The 19,060-nt window shown below is 40.4% G+C and overlaps 1 protein-coding gene across 1 annotated transcript; it reads left to right on the forward strand.

Annotated features, from left to right (window-relative positions):
* Nucleotides 1–38: 38 nt before the first annotated feature.
* On the forward strand, nt 39–16,600 carry LOC146318124 (angiopoietin-related protein 1-like). The gene is made up of 5 exons (XM_084732288.1): nt 39–1,002; nt 8,731–9,569; nt 12,778–12,971; nt 14,086–14,356; nt 15,413–16,600. The coding sequence occupies exons 2-5, from the start codon at nt 8,768–8,770 to the stop codon at nt 15,598–15,600; spliced, it is 1,455 nt and encodes a 484-aa protein (XP_084588414.1). The 5' UTR covers nt 39–1,002; nt 8,731–8,767; the 3' UTR covers nt 15,601–16,600.
* Nucleotides 16,601–19,060: the final 2,460 nt, after the last annotated feature.

Below are 19,060 nucleotides of genomic sequence, written 5' to 3' on the forward strand. Positions count from 1 at the left end.
TTCATACATGTACGGGTCACACGCACACACACACACACACGCACACACACAAAGACACTCCTTCATTATAAATGTCCTGCGTCGATTGCTCATAAGCAAATCTGTCCTCCCACACGCTGAAGTATTTCTCCCCACGCAGAGAATCCCCATGCATCAAAGCCTGTGCTTCCTCCTCAATCCAAAACATTTAGCTGAAGGGCGTTCTTTTTTGTCTGCAAAGCCCTCTGCATATTGTCCCCATAACCAAATAAACACAGCTGCCAATAGCTCTTGGATTGCTGCAAGACACACACACATACACACACATCCCATATACAGAGTTAACAAGAGAAATGCTCACTCACATCCAAAAACAGACACTGAAGCTACCGGATCGCCAGAATCACTCAGTCATTAGATTAGAGCTGATAGGAAACAGCTTTGTAAGGAGGAATAAGTGGACTATGAGAAATAGTTGCATGAATGGAGCTGACAGATGTGTGCGTGAGAGAGTTTATGTGCACGTCATCATCTTCCACAAGACAAATAGTGTGCGTGGGAGACAACACAACCTTGTAAACAAGCTGAATGATGACAGCCAGATTGATTTTGAGTGTGAGTGTCCTCACCACTCTTGCTGACTCTGATTCACCGCTTAGTTTCTCATTTGTGGTGAAACCTTTTATTAGGAGGAGTCTGACTTTTCTTTCCAAACTTTACGCGACATCAGAGGAGGGAGGGAGGGAGGGGAGGCAGGGCCGAGCCGTCCCCCCTCTCTGCTCAAACTACAGAGAAAATCACACCATCAGCCTCCCTCTTTCTGCGTATGGACCACCCTCTACTGTTCTCCTAGTGGACGCAGCGTCTGTGTGCCACAGCTGTGTGCAGGCCTGCCTGGGTTCTCAATGACAGAGGGAGACTGAGGAGCGAGAGGAGGAGAATGGAGAGCAAAAAACACAACTGAGACACCAAGCTGGGCCTTACCTGCACCTCCTGGACCACTGACTCAACTCACCAACACTGGTAAGATTTTTATTATTTTTTCTATGGTCAGGTTATTTAATTGATATGTGTTTCATATGCTCAAGGAAAGTATTCAAACTCATGAAAACTTTTGATTTTCTCAGTCACCACTATAAATAAATAAGTAAATGCAGAACAATGAATTGTAAGATAGACTGTAAGATGCTGAAAGTAACCATTTGAATAGATGAGACGATCAAATTATGGCTGCAAGTAAAAATTATTCTCATTAATTGATTGATTAATCTGTCAGTTATTTTTTCTATTAATCGATTAGTTGTTTGTTTTATAAAATGGCAGAAAATGGTCCAAAATGTTGATCAGTGCTTCAGAAAGTCCAAGATGATGTCCTCAAATGCCTTGTTTTTCCCCACAACCCAAATATTTTCAGTGCACTGTCCTAGAGGACTAAAGAGACTGGTCTGGAGTTTAGACTTTTCTTCCTTCAGAAATTACTCAAACTGATGAATCGATTATCAAAATAGTCAGCAATTAGTTCTGCTCAGTGATTTTTCAAGCCAAAATGTCAAACATTTGCTGGTTCCAGCTTCTTAAGTGTCAGGATTTGCTGCTTTTCTTTTATAAATGACGAGTCCTTTCGGTTTTGGACTGTTGGTTAGACAAAACGCTCTTGACTTGAAATGTTGAGTTGAGTACATGTACTGTACAAAGTTCAACCAAGTCATTAGATTAAGTCTCTAAACTTTATTTAATGACTTGTTTGTTTGAGAGTTAAAATTTGGAGCATTAAAACTTTCTTTTTTATATATTTTGAAGAAAACATAGCAATGAAAACTTGCTGTTTGTTTTGAAGTCATGGTTGATTGTTTTCACAAAAATGAAAAAACTGTTGTTGGTTCAACTTTATATCTTAAGCTCTTTGAACATGTTTCCTCACGTACAACAGAATAAATATCAAGTTTGTTTGACAAGATAAATGTATTTATTTTGAATCATTGCAAAATTATTTCAACTTGTCTTTTTGAGTTCACTTGACTTAAAAATTTTTAAGGCAGGCCCAACATATATTTTTTAAGTCAAATTCTTCTTCTTCTTTTTTTTCTTAAATGTGAGGATTTGCTGTTTTTGTTTCATTGGTTGGACAAAAGAAGCAAACTGAAGACAACACTTTGGGCTCTGGGAAATTGTGATGAGCATTTTTCCACAATTGTTTGACTTTTTATTGACTAAACCAGTGATTTTCAAAGTCAGATCCAGGGGCCAACAGGGACCCTTGAGTGTGTTGTAGACAGTCACCAGAAAAAGGACGAATAGAATTTTTTATCACAATTTTTGGAAGTTGGAACAACAAGGGAAAAAATAGTGTTGGCTGTTTTGATTGATTGCAATTCATAATTATCCTAATTTGATCGCTGACTATGAAAACTATAATATCTTTAAAAATGTTTAGTGGGGATTCCTTAAGACAAAACCCTCAAAAATTGAGGGTTTGTGGTCAAATGTGCATCTGTTGTGGGGGTCACTGAGATGAAAAAGTTTGGGCACCTGGACTGAACAATTTATCGTGAAAGTAATCTGATATTTAGAAATCTGATGATGTACTGAAATAATCTGTAATTGCAGCCCTACATTTGAGCATTTTTAAGTAATTTAGAATGTTTTAACATTCCATCTATACATTTGGGGTAAACCCCATGATCATATTCCCCATGAACAAGGCTCATGCATCATGTCGTCCCCTCAGCAGACGGACCTAATCAGTGGCACCATCAGAATAACTTGTGGGCTAATTGGCGTGTTCCTAAAAAATCTGCTGGCCCTATGTAAAAGCCACAACAAAGTTAGACTGGAAAAGTTTAACTTTTTGACTTGCAACATATCCATGCTATACATTGAAATAATGTTGGAGAGAAAGGAGGGGACACAAATGCGGTTTTTGAGGGTTTTAATGTTAAAGAAAATCTTTTAATTGGGAGCTTACAGTAGACAGTCAGAGCTCAGTGGCACCACTTAGAGTCAGCATGCCGATTGGCAGCGTCCTCGTATTCCTCTGGGCTGGGAAAACCCGCCACCGCAAAGTTTGACCTGTCTGGTTGCAGGGACTGCATTAATATAGATGAGGTGGCTGGATCTGGTCAGGTCTGGCTCTGAGGGAGGAGGAGAGGAGAAAATACCCGTTTAATAAGTCAACAAAAAAGCCATGGCTGCTGCGGCTGACTTGATGAAGACCAGCAGGGTGTGAACGACAGAGAGAGAAACCTGGTGGTAAGAACTGCCGATGAGATTCACAGCCCTGGCTGAGGAGTCTCTGTGTAAACACTGTCACTCCTGTCAGACCAGGGCCTGTGAGATTCATATTGTGGGGATGGAGACGTGCAGACGGGCCAATTGCTGAGACGGAGCTATTGAAGGGGGATGACCTGTGATTACGGAAAGACAGGAAAAAGCCCTCTCCGCGTAATAATAACTGACTGACAGTGCCAAGGTGTTTCTGAGCTCTGACACATGGCCCGTTTTCCTTAAAGTGCCTTTTCCTTTGCCCTCAGAAAGTTTATAATCTGACAAAACAAAGGCTGTTCCATATGCAAAAGCTGAAATACAGACGTTGGGGTGTTTTCTTTTGCTGCTTAACTTTTAAGCCAGCGCTGCAAAAAAAGAAATCATACAAAATAGGGGAATCAGCTAATATTTTTTCATTAGCTCAACATATGTTAGGGCTGTCCTCTAATAGTTGGCTAAACTGAGAGCCAAGAGTCTTAGTCAACCAAGTTTTCATTTATTCATCGGTCACAGGAATAAAAACGCATTCCATTCAGGACCTGCCCCTTGCCATTAAGCCCAGAGGATTGTTGCAACACCGAACTTTTCATTTGTAACACTGTTGTCAACAGCGCACTGCTGCTAACTGTGGCTGCCATTCGTTGTCAGTCAGTACTGAGGTGATTTAATGATCAGCAGGTTCAGACGGGGTTCAGGAGGTGTGAAGCAGTGTGGCGACTTGTCAACTAATGGCTTGAACTAACTCCTAACGGTCAATTATGAAAATGTTTGTTGAGGGCAGTCCTGATATAAATATACACATTTTATTTATTCAGCTTAACTAAACTTAAAATTTCCAGTATTTATTTTCAGAACATAAACATAACTTCATCCAACTTGAACTCTTTTGACTTAAAATGATGAGTTGAATGAATGTAATATACAAAATTCAATCAACTCATTTACTTAAGTGCCTAAGGAAACATGATCAGTATATTAGCAGACTTCCCAGGATGCACTGTTTGAGAGTTAAAACTGATTTGAAGGAAACATATATGATGAAAACTTGCTGAAGAGTTGTTGGTTCAACTCAATATCTTAAGCTTATAGAACATGTTTTCTCAAGTACAACTGAATTAAAATTTATTTGTGTGAATCAATCAATCAAAATGACCTCAAATTGTCTTTTCAGGTTCAGTCAACTGAAAATTTTAAGGCAGCCTGGGCACTAACTTTTTAAATTAAGTTTTGTTTATTTTTACAGTGAGTTTTTAAACATTAATGTTGGCTCAGACACTTTGTTCCAGCCAGTAAGTCATTGCTCCTTGTGAAAACACAAAAACGTAATGTTATATATTTCCCTTGAGACAAGCATGTTTTTTCCTTTGACAATGATAAAAGAGAGCTATACTGCTACAGCAGCAGTTTGAGCTTAGGTAATGTTCTGGGATCTGTCCCATTAACTGTGGTCAGGACTCTTCAGTGCAACTAAACATCAAGAAGAGACCACAGAAATGATTCAAAGCCCCTGCTGTCTCTGTCTTGGACTCATTTAATTCTGCTCTTTTGGCATCTGTTAAAATCCTCCTCAAATTTGTTTTGATGAGTTCCACTGTGAAGTGGGCCATATTGTGTGCCTGTCAGAAGTGTTAGATGAAGGTTACTTAACCTCCTTGGCCAGATCCGCCAGACATGCCTTCTGGTTGGATTTGGCCCGACTGCCAAAATCAGCCCGAAGTTGGCTCACCACTGACTCCGCTTCCAGATCCAAGCCTCGCTATTGAATATGGAAGGAGAGATCTTTCACTTAGCGTGCATTTCTGAACGTCACCCACCCCTGCTCCATTCGTTGTGCTGTCAGAACCAATAAGATCAAAACGCAAGCTTCCCTTCCAAAAATAGACTCCAGAAAACATTACTCATAAATCAGGGATTCCTGCTCCCCCTGCTGCTCCTCAAACACATCAATTTCTTTTATTCCACACCAGATTCAATTGTATCTACTTGTAGCAGCCAGGCACAGATGGCAGAAGTTAAAATGAGTCAGTGAGGCTCAATTATTACCACCTGCTGTCTTCTACCATTTATTACTGATAGTCACAGTTCTTCACCTCATGAATCCATCAAACACTGGCAGCAGGTCCCATTCATGGAATATTTCAATGCCGTCCATGGCCACATGAACTCCATTCTCTACCAAATATTTTCATTTCCAGTCAAATCTTCTTTTTTTTTTACTAAATGAAAGTGCTAATTAGAACCATAAACAGTCTTTGGCCTGACCCCTTTCGAGAACCCTTTTTTCTCTCTGGTAGTAAATATTCCACTCAGATCCCTTTCAGAGGGTTCTACCTAGAACCAACACTAAAGGGCTATACCTTGAACCATCTGTGAAAGGTTCTACCCAGAACCTAAGAGAGGTTCTTCATATCCACTTTCTATGGTGTAATGTTTCCACCCAGGACCCATCCAGAACCATTCCACCTTCTGAAGGTGCTAACAAGAAACCACCCAAGGTGTTCTAAGAAGGGGGTTCTACTGAGAACCCATTTATATAATCCATTTATATTCCAAGTGTTTCATGTAGCACCCACCCAGGAAGTTTTGCTGAGAACTCTTATATGCCAAGGGTTTACTATAGAACCCATACAGGATGTTTTCCCAAGGCCCATTTTATTTTCCAAAGGGGTTCTACAGACAGCCCTTTTATGTTATATGGATTTCATGTAGAAACCAACCAGGAATTTCTACTGATGACCTCCTTTATATTCCCAGGGTTTTATCTAGAACCCAACCAAAGACCAATGGTTGAACTGGGAAAACATCTTTGGACACCCGTGCTTTCAAGAACTCTTTCTTCCTTGGATGAAAATGATTCTTAATAGAACCCTTAGTAATTCAAGGAACTTTTCCTCCAAAATGGGCTTTTCAGAGGCAAATGGGTCAGAGTAGAACATCAGCCCTTCCGGAAGAACCCTTTTGAAACGCTTATTCCTAGTTCTCCACATGAGTCAGGGCAGGTACGCTGAAAGTCTATACAGGAGGTTGAGGAAGGTCTGAGCCAAGAGATCTACAGAAATATGAAAAACAGATCCCAACACTTGCACACACCCAGACACCTGATACAGATGCGGTAAGGGCTGTAATGAAAGAGAACCCATGAGGGAATGTATTGAAAAAAAAAAGAGTTACGATAACAGATTTGTGGTGGGTGGGTGGCACTCCTCTTACTCCACCACAGGCCTGCCAGAAGACACGTCTTGCCAAGGGCTGGACTGTGTGAAACCAGCTGTGCCTCTGCCACAGTCTGCAAGTTTTCACTTCATATTTTCATGCTCGCTTACTTCATTATTAAACAAGAACCTTGTGTTGAGTCTTGACTGGAAGCGCTCTCCTGTGTCATTCCAACAGATGCTCCTTGAATACTTAAAGGATTACTTCATCCAAATGACAAAAAAAGTATATATTTTCTTTCTCTTTGTTGGTATCCAGTCCAATCACCTTAGTTTTATTTGTCCATGTTTTGATACACCTGCCTCTGAGATTACTGCTGCCAACCCAGTACAATGATAGTTAATGACATTTCATTGATGGCATTGACTGCACTGAGGTAAAACATTAAAAGTAAAAGAGACAGTTTCCAAAAAGAAATCTACAGAACACACTGTGAACAGTTTTCAGTGGAACTTCAGTGGGACTGTAACAGTCCCGATTATATTCCATTCACCTGCATTGTATTAAGCTAAAGGGAAATCTCAGAGATGGATATCTTAAAACCAAAACTATCTGCATAGTTAAATATCACTAGAGGTGAAGTGAGAAAATATGTTCTTTTTTACTTTTCCAACCATTTAAGATGTGCAGGCGCAGTGGTTAAATTGGAGTATATTGGATTAAAAGAGAAAAGAAAACATCTGGTAGGAAATTTAACTAAAAGTACTAAATGAGTGGTAATAAAAAGCAAACATTCTTATAAATGCTTGGACCAAATTAAAGAATAAGCCTGGTGTTGACATTCAATATTTTCAACAAAGAGTAAAAAATAATACTATAATGAAAAATAGATGGCTTCATCCTACTAACAAGTATTGTCTGTTTAGCCAAAGCTTGAAATGTCATAATCCTTTATGCAAAACAGCAGACCTCTGCTCTGCTGCTCTATGTGTCCAAAAACATCAAAAAACCCAACAATGTGCCCCACTGTTGCTCGGGGTGACATCTTCCTTTGTTGTTATGTTAATTTTGAGTCAATTGACCCAGTAACAGTTGGAAGTATGTGATGGAACTTCTCTGTCAACTTTGTCCTTTCCTGTTTCCTGTACTTACATATGTGCTCAGCTCCTCTATGTTGGAATGAAAACCCAGTTTAGTATGTTGTTAAAAGATGCTGCTGGGGAACTTTTAAAAGCAACATATAGTAAAACACTAGCTAACCAACTAGCTAACAATTGTTGTAGATTACCAAACTAGTTAACTAGTGTTTTGCTAAGCGAAACACTAACCAACTCCCCAACATTGTTTTAACCATCTTCAAATGTGCTTTTCTTTTCAACATAGACAAGACCAGGACATAATATATTTAAGTACAGGAAAATGGACAGGAGAAAGTGTACGAAGCCTCCAAAAGGGAGGGACAGGAAGGGAATTCCAGGACTATCTATACTCCTAACTCACCAAATGAACTTTAATCTGTGGCTGAAAATAATTCTCAACAAATGCAGAATTTACTTCTCATACAGTAAAGTTTGCTAAAAAAAAAAAAAGAGTCCATTCTCAGAATTTACGGTGCTTAACAAGAGTATGAGTAAAGGTAGTTCTTATCACACTGACATTTGTTCAAGTGATCCTTTTTCTGATCAGTTTGATTTTGATTATATAAAAATATGATTGAGTCAGATGGCTGTGTGGGCAGGAACTCGATACTGTGGTTCTAACACTGGTCACTACTGCGCTGGCTCTGGCTGCAAATGACGTCAAGATTGCAACGCTCATATCCAGGATATTTTGGCTTCATTTTTGTACAGAGGGAGGAAGTACAGAGGTGTCGTCAATCTTTATTTACAGTAACTGGGCTGGAATCACTGATCGACAGAGCACCATTTCACCGTTTCCAGTCATGGTTAGAAATGAAACTGTAGCTGATGTAAAAACATGGCGGTGCAACATGTGGAAAGCTTCAGTGGAAGAGGACCTGCGTCCTCTGTAGATATAAAGCACTCATTCTTTGGTAAAGACAACAACAATTCTTATTTCAAGTGACTGTACAAAATGAAAACATACTTGTGAATGTTATTTTTCATTTCTGCCCTAATCTGATAATAATTCCATATAAATCTTACCCACTTGACCTTTAAAGATTCATGTATTCAAGAAAGACAGGGTATGGAAAGTACAGAGACAGACTAATAAATTGTTGATTTTGGTGTTTTTATGGGATTTACTGACAACAAGCGTGACATAGAATAACCCCAACCTTTTCTGCTCTGCACGTCTCCTTCCTTTTTATAGATCTTTAGGTTTTTTGGTGATAAAGAGAGGAGGAAAAATGGGACCTGGAACATGGAGCCTATTTATTCTGTTTGGTCTGTCCTTCTGGAGCACCAGCCAAGCCCTCACCAAGCACCCCATCCTCTCACGGATACGAAGAGCTCCAGAGGCCAGCGGAGATGGTAAGAAGTGCTCCTACACCTTCCTGGTCCCCGAGCAAAAGATCACAGGACCCATCTGTGCCGCCCGCGGTTACTCAACCGACAAGGACCGGGTGACACGCCTGGATGTGGCTGCGGTGCGCGACCTCCTGTCAAAGCAGCGTCGGGAGATGGAGACTTTGAAGCTGGTAGTGGACGTGGACGGTAACTTGGTGAACGAGATGAAGCTGTTGAGGAAAGAGAGCAGGAACATGAACTCCAGAGTGACCCAGCTCTACATGCAGCTGCTGCATGAGATCATCAGGAAGAGGGACAACTCACTGGAGCTGGCACAGCTTGAGACACGCATCCTCAATGCCACCACTGAGTCACTGCGTCTGGCCTCCAGGTACAGGGAACTGGAGGCCAAATACTCCGCCCTGTCTGCAGTAGTGAATAACCAGTCAGTGCTGATCGGGGCACTGGAGGAGCGTTGTATGCAGGTCTACAGCCGGAGGCATGATCAGTCACCCATGGGACCTCCACTTGTGCAGGTGGTGCCTGAGAACATTCCTGTTAATGTGCCACGTTTCACCAATGAGATCCAGAGGGACAACACCCGAGGGTTTGCTCGAGAGAGGGGCTCTCGCTCTGGGCCGTCACCCACAAGTGACACCCTGGAAGTTCAGAAACCTCCACAGAGAAACTTCAGCGCTGAAGGTGAGTGAGTGAAAGATGATTTAGGCTGGGTTGCACCAACAAGGATTAACTTTTAAACAAGATTAAATCTTGGTTTAACTTTAAATTGTATTGTGCCAAACTTTTAAACTGCTTAAAATGAATACAGATTGAATTTAAATCTCTCTTTTAACCTTAGTTTAGTAGGTTTGTCATAGTTACATTTAGATTTGTGTGAAACGGCTCAGAAAGCTACATCTCTTGTCTCGCACAACATACATCATCAACATCAATGTCGCTGTCCCTTGTAACGTTTTCTGACCTGAAGTGTTTTATCCAGTGACCCCTGGTGCTTTTATCAGCCGGGAAGACAAAGAATGATTAAGAACAGCTGTTGTGTGACTACACCCCGTTATGTAAACATACAGTCATCGAAGCTTCAGCGGCCAATGTTAGCTTTTCAAGGGAGAAAGTCATTACGTCACTTAAGCAACTTAAGGATTTGTAGTCTTTCTAATTACGTATCTTCACTGGCTGATACTTCAGCAGCTTTATGACAAACATTGACTTTCTTGAGGTAAAAAATTATGTTTTAAATTGACAAACATATGTTTGATTCAGGAGGGGACTTGACTTAGACTCTCCATACAGAGCTGCCAAAAGTCAAATGATGATTGTAAATGATGATGAAAATTCAACTTTGATGGTGCAACCCAGGTCTTAGTGAGTGATCCATCCATCCATTCATCCATGTATCCATCCATTAATCAATCCCTTTTTTAATTTTTATTCATTTTTTCATTAACTCAAAATATAAAAAAAATCAGTCATGGCAAGATTTATAGCAGTCATGACTTTGTAGGCCAAACATAACAAAACAGTAATCACTGAGGTTGAATATGGCTGCAGGTGGGCCTCATTTTCAAAGGTTAAAGATTTGCAGATTCAGCTGGAACTCAGCTCCCCGCTCAACAGAAAGAACACAAACTGGGATGGAAATAAAAATGTTGTAACGTCTCAATTGAGGCAGGGGACTTAAAGTAAAGCAAAGAAAGACCTAACCAATGCGATTTTGCTCATCAACAGAAATTCCTGACACATTTAGATTGCCCTCGCCCAAGAATAATAAAGTGTGTAGGATTTCAGTGCAGCTGTGTATGAAAATGATCCTTTACATGACTGTTCCATTGCATGTGAGACGTAGACACAACCCAGGCTGGCATGATAGGCTCCTGGAAACCACAAAGTCGAGGCACTTCTGGTATACTTCATGCAGTGAATACCTATGCCTTTACATTATTATTATTATTATATTAGCCTGGAGAGGGTCACCAGTCCCTTAAATAAACTCACCACTACATGTGCTATTAATTAAAAATCCTGTCATGAGAGTGGTGAACTACCTTGAAATAAGGCAGATGTTAGTGACTTGTAATTCTGAGTTAACAAGACCTATTTTGGTTTTTTGACCTCAAATGAAGCCAAGCAATTTCATATTATAGTGACTTCATTTGACCCGTTCTCCTTGTTCTGGGAGGACATAGTAAACAAGTGTATCTGTGCGTACCTCGATAAATGTGTTTTATATTACTGTGTCTGCTTGTGTGATTTTGTTCTTGTTTACTGGGTTTTCCTACCTATTTTACCCCTGTTCAGACAGTGACCTCAGTGTTCCTCATCATGTAAACTCATTGCACTTGTATTGCTGTTTCATTGCTGACACTAAAAGTAGCCTCATTAACTGGTGGTCAAAATCAAGTTAAGACCAAAATTGGACTTTTTCACAAATGTTCAGAGGTGTGGACTAGAGTCACATGACTTGGTCTCAAGTCAAATTTGAGTCACAAATTTAATGACTTTAGATGTGACTTCACAAGATTGAAACAGACTTGCAAACTGGCTTGGATTTAAACACCAATGACTTGTGACTTCAGTTCCAATAAAGTTGACACTTATCTCTCTAGATCCACTTTGTTTGAATCAGTCCGATAGAATCCAATTAAGTTGCAGAAGAGAATCATTATATAACATTACATTACTGAGCACTAGCAGCATGCAAAATGTGCAGGTCAAAAATTACAGACAGAGACGCAACAACTTCAAACATAGTAAGCAAGCTAAAGCTTCACTAATGTGAGCTTAACAGCTAAGCAACTTTGTAAATCACTGAGGCTGGAAACTCACTGTTATATTATGATAATATTTAGGACTCACTTGAGTGAGTGTAAAGACTTGAGACTTTGGCTACTTTTGACTTGCAAAACAATAACTTGGTCTCTACTCTGCATATGTTTAACCATACGCAGTTATGGTCATTTTAGTAACTACAAAACAGATGTAAAAACACTCACCAGTTCCCTGTAGGCTAAAGTAATCCTGCTAAAAGCTAAGAAGCCCAGCTTAGATGATAGGTCATTCTTCCAATTTCAGCGTGTTCATGAGCTTTTAAATCGTAATGTTGAAACAACATGGACGCTACAAAGGGTATGGTAGGGTTGTTGTTGTACTTATTGTGGCATCTGGGACTAGGTTGGCTGAGACCACTGTCCCAGTGCATATTCATGTTGCTACTCAAGAATGCTGAGACAGTTTGAAGCTTTACATTAAAAACTGACTTCGTCCCTGACTAAATGTCCCATGTGGGACATGTGGGATTTAGGGGGATCTATTGGTAGCTCCTGCTTTTGTAGCCTGTGATGTTCTGGATCGCCCGCCACATAGCTTTGGTGTGCTGTTGTGGTCTATCTCCGCTCTCTGCTGCTGATGATTAAATGTTTGTTTTACATTAAGGCAGAACTGAACACAATTACTTAAAATCCAGTGTGTCAAAGTTATGGAGATTTATTTGCAGAATATGGTAGAAATGGAATATGATATTCATATGTATGTTTTCATTGGTGTATAATCACCAGCAAATAGGAATATTTTTGTTACCTTAGAATGAACCCTTTATATCTTCAGAAGGAGCAGATCCACTTCCACAGAGAGGCAATGTTTCAGCGTTTATGACATCAACATACAACAACACAAAGTGGCTGACTTTCTGAATTGTTGTTGTGTTCATAGGAATCTTTCCAGTCAGAATGGTAAAACCACAGATCTCTTTTCTCTTTTGTTTTGGGGGTGGGAGGTGGCAGTAGTCCTGGAAAAAAAAATCTCAAGTTAAAGTTTTACAACTATTTATGTCCCTCTTGTTTCTTGTCCGTCTTTCTTATCACCACCTATCTCTTTGTCTCGTTCTCTCCTTCAGGTCCGTTCAGAGACTGTCTCGAGGCACAGGAAGCTGGCCACAGCACCAGCGGCATGTACCTGATCAAACCAGATGAAACAGAGAGGCCGATGCAGGTCTGGTGTGAACAAGATATAGATAACGGCGGCTGGACCGTTATCCAGAGCAGGAAAGACGGATCCGTTAACTTCTTCAGAAACTGGGAAAACTACAAGGTGATGACACTGACACTTCCCCTGCCCTGTCTGTGTTATTTTTCTCTCTCCTCTTCTCAGCCAACCAGAATATTTGGACCATCCAGAGACAACAGGAGTGTCGTTATATGACCCATCTGGAACCATCTGGGGTCTTCAGGACTATTTCTTGGGACAGAATTCTTGTGTTTTCACTTACTGTAAAATATAACGCCCTGTCAGCAGCACTATTTGTCCAAGGTCACATGGATTGAGATTCCCATTATGAAACATTAGATGGCCCACTAGAAAGGTATGTTCCACATCTCAATCTGCAGGCGTTTCTTTCCAAAACCGCTACTACTATGGTGCCTTCCTGGATGGATGGCTGGTTGGCTTACTGCACCATACCGTATAGACCCTCTCATCAAAGCTCTGTGAGAATGAGATGGAGTATATCGCTGCTGGCAGCCTCAGCGATCCAGTGTTCCATTCAGCCCGGCCAGGCTTGTGCATGTGTAACTGGAAGCTAAATTGCTCTCTTCAACATTGATTTGCCTCTGCGCTCTCCCACAAAGCCACCACATGTACACACACACAGCACCAGAGAGGAGGCCACGGACTGAAACCCTACATCATTCATCATCTGCTGGCTCACCCAGCTAATCCACAATCACAAACCTCAGCCTCCTCTACCAAGCGAAGTGTTCTGGAGGCACACGGCCAGATGTAGATTGCTTGCGGTTGTTCGACACAAGCGCCCAGGCCTGTTTCGCTATTAGCCGTGATCCAAGAGATCTGTGGCGTTTGAGCAAGGAACCAGCATCCTGAAGATGGATGCTTATTTTCCTTCATAAACTCTACAACATGTCTTCCTCTGGAATTTCAAAGACAGTGTGGCATTCTTTTGCCACAGTGTTTTTCTCTTTTGAAGTTTTGTAGTTTGTCTTAACTAGAGAACCAGGACCAAAATGTCATCAAAAACAAAGTTCTCATTTGTTCTGCTACAATCCCACAGCCTCATCCACGTGAAGGTTTTATGTTCCCAAACAGTTCTCATGTTTCTAAACTCCTCAGGCTGCCACATTAAAAAAACAATGCACATTATTTTCTGTAATCTCTCTGTAACCTTCCTTGTAATCTTTCTTTGACTCAGAGTGGCTTTGGCAACATAGATGGGGAACACTGGCTCGGTCTGGAAGGCATTTACAAGCTGGGGAGACAGGGGGACTACAAGCTGCTGGTGGAGCTGGAGGACTGGATGGGCAAGAAGGTCTACGCTCAGTACAGCAGCTTCCATCTAGAGCCTGAGAGTGAGAGCTACCGCCTACGGCTGGGTACCTACCAGGGCAACGCTGGGGACTCCCTCAGCAGTCACAACGGCAAACAGTTCACTACTCTGGATCGAGACAAGGATGCTTTCTCAGGTAAATGAACATGAGGTCCCTTTGTGCTCTCTTGCATAGTCTATCGATCGTAGTAATAGTTGATAATAGGGTTCTACCTAGCTTCGCAATACTAGACAATTGGTGATCTCACCATCTATTGGTCGTCTAGGGATTTCTAAATGTAAGGCAGCTGCTTGAACTTTAACAAGAACAGTTGCTAATAAACCTACATGCCTTAGATATAGTCACCAAACTAACATGAAGGGCCTCCCAAAAGAATTTGAATTGGTTCAGCCCGAATGATTTTGATAAACTCTAATCGTTTCCACACACTGCAATGAAAGCTGGGAGATTGTCCTCAGACTCTACTAAAAGAAGCAAAGTTTAGAGGGTGAGGACTTGTGAATCTAGGTTCCACCTGGTATTGAGCTTTGAAGTTTTCACATCCAATGTAGCTAAACAAAGTTGATGTATTTTATTGGTCAAAATCAGACTCCCCCAATGTAGTCTAATAATATCCAAACACATTTTGGTTTTCTCAAACTGTTAGAGTAGAATAATCCTATCTTGCCTGTAAACCTGCCTTATGAAGCAACTTGCACGCATCCCATAAAAAATAGATGTGAAAATTAGCTATCTATCACTTTTTCCTACAATTGATGTGACTTTATGTATCATATCATATCATATCATATCATATCATATCATATCATATCATATCTTGCCTTCGCTGTCCTGGGAAAAGGGGGCCGATGTGGCCAGATCTGCCAGCTAGGATTCCTCCTTACACAGACAAAAATGGTGCAGCTTAACATGTCACACAAATTGTCAGAAAAAAACAGTATGTTGTTTTTCTTTTACACAATGTTTGCTGATGAGCTAGTTACTTTGCTACACACTTACCAGTACAAGCAACATATGGCAGAGGCGATGGCAAACGCAAAATGGAAAGCAATGACCTTCTCGCAAAATTCTATCAATATGTGGATGTTTTCTGGGGACAACATCAGTTGTGTTTCTTTGGATCATTCTGTCTGTGAAAAACACACATCCTCATAAAGCTAATCATCACCCTTCCTGTTTCCCCACCAACAGGTAACTGCGCCCATTTCCATAAAGGAGGCTGGTGGTACAACGCTTGCGGCCAAGCCAATCTTAACGGTGTCTGGTACACCGGAGGCGTTTACCGCAGCAAATTCCAGGACGGGATATTCTGGGCCGACTATGGTGGAGGCTTTTACTCTATGAAGTCTGTCCGTATGCTGATCAGACCCATAGACTGAGGAGAAAGCTGCGAGCTGGGCTGGTCCAGGGGCGACTGTCGAGGCCAGGATTAACTTGAACCTCATTCTAAATTGTGACTGTACATCAGCAACTGGTTGATAAAAGAACTACACTAATGGAAATTACCAACCATCAGTAGTGACTTGAACTGCCTCCTGGACTCTGCGTGAACATTATTCTCTTTCATATTAGATGCACACTTTAAGGGATTTATGGGACATGACTATTTATAGTGAGCCATGCAGCTCCTTTAACCACCAAAAACATATGACAGTGAGGGGAAATTAAGAATCACTGCCAAAATTTTGCAGCTTAATAACACGAGCTGTCTATCTGATTAAGAGACCGCAGTGTTTTCCTCATTACTGTTTCACCCCGTGGAGAGGAGGCGCCACATCCCAACAGAACTCCATTGGTATTGATTTCATTCATAAGCTTTAGGATCTAAATGCAGCTCTTCCTACCTCGCCAAGATAAACGTGTGGGGGAAACATTCATACATGGTATTTCTCTTGTACTTAGTTGCTGGGAGCTGGAAAATACATTTCATTAAGACCTATATAGATTTATTTAGACTCTGTATCCACTTCCAGATCTGAAAAAACTAACACTTTAAGGAGAAAGGAAGATGGTTTAAATATGTTTTATGTACATTTGATTACACAAAAACTGTACGGATTTTATTATTTCTCCCTTATGTCCTTTATACTGTATGTTAAACTACTTTGTCCAAGTGCGGATGACCAGAGAGGATAATTTATGTGTACAATTAACTTATCATAACAGTGAAAAGGGCCAGGTGTCCTGAGGGAACAGTAAATGATCCTACAGAAAATAGAACTAATTTCCTCCACTGTGTATATGACAATCATTCTCAAAGTGTGCTTGCACGTATGGAAATTGCTGTTATATGTTTTTCTCATTTGGCTGTTGATTAAATTTCAGTATGACTCTGGAAAAAAAAAAACAGGCATTGTTGGGAGAAAAAAAAAGATGGAATTACGTTTTGTTTTGAGTGGTTTTTGAGCATGAAAAATATGCCGACCAAGCGTGTTGAGAGTTATGGGCAATGGGACAGACAACGAGAAACACATTGCTGAAAGCCAGACAGGATGGAGAAAGAAAAAGAGAGGAGAGAGGAGGGAGGGGAGGGGATGAACTGGGATGGAACCGGTCCAAATTTCCAAGTAATTTTTCCCCCCACTCCTCCTTTAAATACAGAGAAATTTACATTCTTTCCACACAAAAGTGCTCAGACTGTGTGTTTTTGTAAAAATATCTTTCATTGACAAAGTCACGGGTGCTTGCACTCTGTAATCACCGATATGGAAGGAAAGTGGCATCTCTTGGGGGGAGGAGAGGGGAGCTGGGGGGTTTGAAGTGGTGGGCCTGCTTTGAACAACAGTGCTGCATCCAACAGCCTTCTGCTCTCTGAGCCCTAAATAGACTCATATTGTGCTGCTTTTCTTATTGACCACAACGTCCCTCACACCCATGTCTTAAACAAACTTTTATAAAGCAACAAAAAACAAAGCCGGAACACCGGACATGGGTACATGTTTATGAACATGTAAAAAGAAGCAGTGTCCAATAAAAATGACATTACAATGTTAGAATTAAACAGCAGTAAAAGCAGACACCAGTGAGTCACAATACTTGGCAGAACAATATTACACAACTAACAGTCAATAAATGGAGAACATTCAGGGTCATATCAGGAGACATTCTTGCACATTTGGATTCAGGAAAGGAACTCTTTTCATGTGCCATGCTGATTTATACTGTTAACAAAGTCATAAATAGTAGAGGACTTAGTTAGTTTTTAGACTTAATATGCACACTCCAAACTTATCTTGTGCATGTGAGTCATGCAGATGAAATGTTGTGTAATTCAAACATATACTGTAAGTCTTTTTGGAAGGACGTGCCAAAGAACGTTTTTCAACTAAAATTAAGCATAGTTGCGTTTAATGGTAAAAAGAGTAATATAAAGTATGCATGGCTGTGTGTGCTTTGTGGTGGCATGAAAAAGTTGTGAGGAGGAAGATGACTGAATACATAGAAGAATACGTAGAATGTCTTCTCAAGTGGTAACACATTTCTGTGGATGACTGGCTGAAGGGCAAGTCATCACTTCATGTCTGGCTCACAACCCAAACTATGACTCTTTTTCACTGTCTATTCTTTTGGTTCCACTGTCCAGCAAAGCACAGTCACACAGTTTGTCATATCATCAAATGTCTGTTTCCTAAAGGTATGCACTCATTAGTAGCGTTTTCGTCGACATTATTCTTGATTTTAAAAAAATAGTTTGACATTGTTAGTTAACTTTTTTGCAGAGTTAAATGAGAAGATTCATGCTCATCTTGTCTATATACAACCACAGCCAACTGGTAATTAGCTTAGCTTAGTATCAAAACTGGAAGAGTTCTGTACGTTTACTCTAGGATTGGATATGGAATAGAATTGTTTGACAAATAATCAGAAACATAAATCATAAAATCTGTATCCTAAATATGAAGCTAGAGAAAGAAGCCTTTTAGTTTATGTTAGCATAAAGACTGGAAGCACCTCTAAGGCTAGAGGTAGGGTTTCATGGATTAAACCAACAAACAAATTGTAAATTGTTAATTAGTGAGCTTTAGAGGCTATGGTTAATGGAAGCAAGAGTCAGGCTAGCTGTTTATCTGTTTTTAGTCTTTATGTCCACATGAGCTGATCACCTGTTGGCTGGTTTTATATTTAGCGTACAGGCATGAATGTGGTACTGATATTTTCATCTATCTTGGCAATGAGCACATTTTCCAAAACATCAAACTATTAATTTAAATGCAAAATACATAAATTCTGTGGCTAGGGATGTCTCACATTAAAACAATAACAAAAGACATAGTTTGACTACATTTGAAGAAGTGTGGGATCATGGGAGTTGTTGTCTTCACTGTTAAAGAACTACTATAGCTGATGATGACTCGGGCAGAAATCAGGTTCATGGACAAGGTAATATTAAGGTTTAATTCACGTTATGTCTAGTCATTTGCTTCGATTTCCTTCCTCACACTCTGATGTATCTGGCGTATTCTGGGTTTCACCAGAAACTAGCCACTAGCTAGCAGCGCCTAGCAGGAAACTTACTTTTAATAGATTACAGATTTCTATGCATTTCACAATTCTTGGAAACTTTTGGGATAATGTGCATTACTCAGTGAACTATTTGACATATGTCCAGAATTTTTTGGACATTTTAATGCAGAAATGTTACACATCATAGCTTCAAGCACAAATCCAATCAAACTGTATGTATAATATGAGAATCTTTAACTGTGCCTCGTACACCTATATAATCCCTTTTACACAGCTGAAAGGGTCAAGTGCAGGCTCAGACTCTCTTTCAAGAGTTTTATTGAACAGCCAGCAATCTGAGCACACTTGTTTCTTTAAAGCCAACACTGTTTTATG

This window comes from Lutjanus erythropterus, chromosome 12, assembly GCF_056507025.1.
Source record: "Lutjanus erythropterus isolate fLutEry1 chromosome 12, fLutEry1.hap2, whole genome shotgun sequence".
In the NCBI taxonomy this organism is placed as follows: Eukaryota; Metazoa; Chordata; class Actinopteri; order Lutjaniformes; family Lutjanidae; genus Lutjanus; species Lutjanus erythropterus.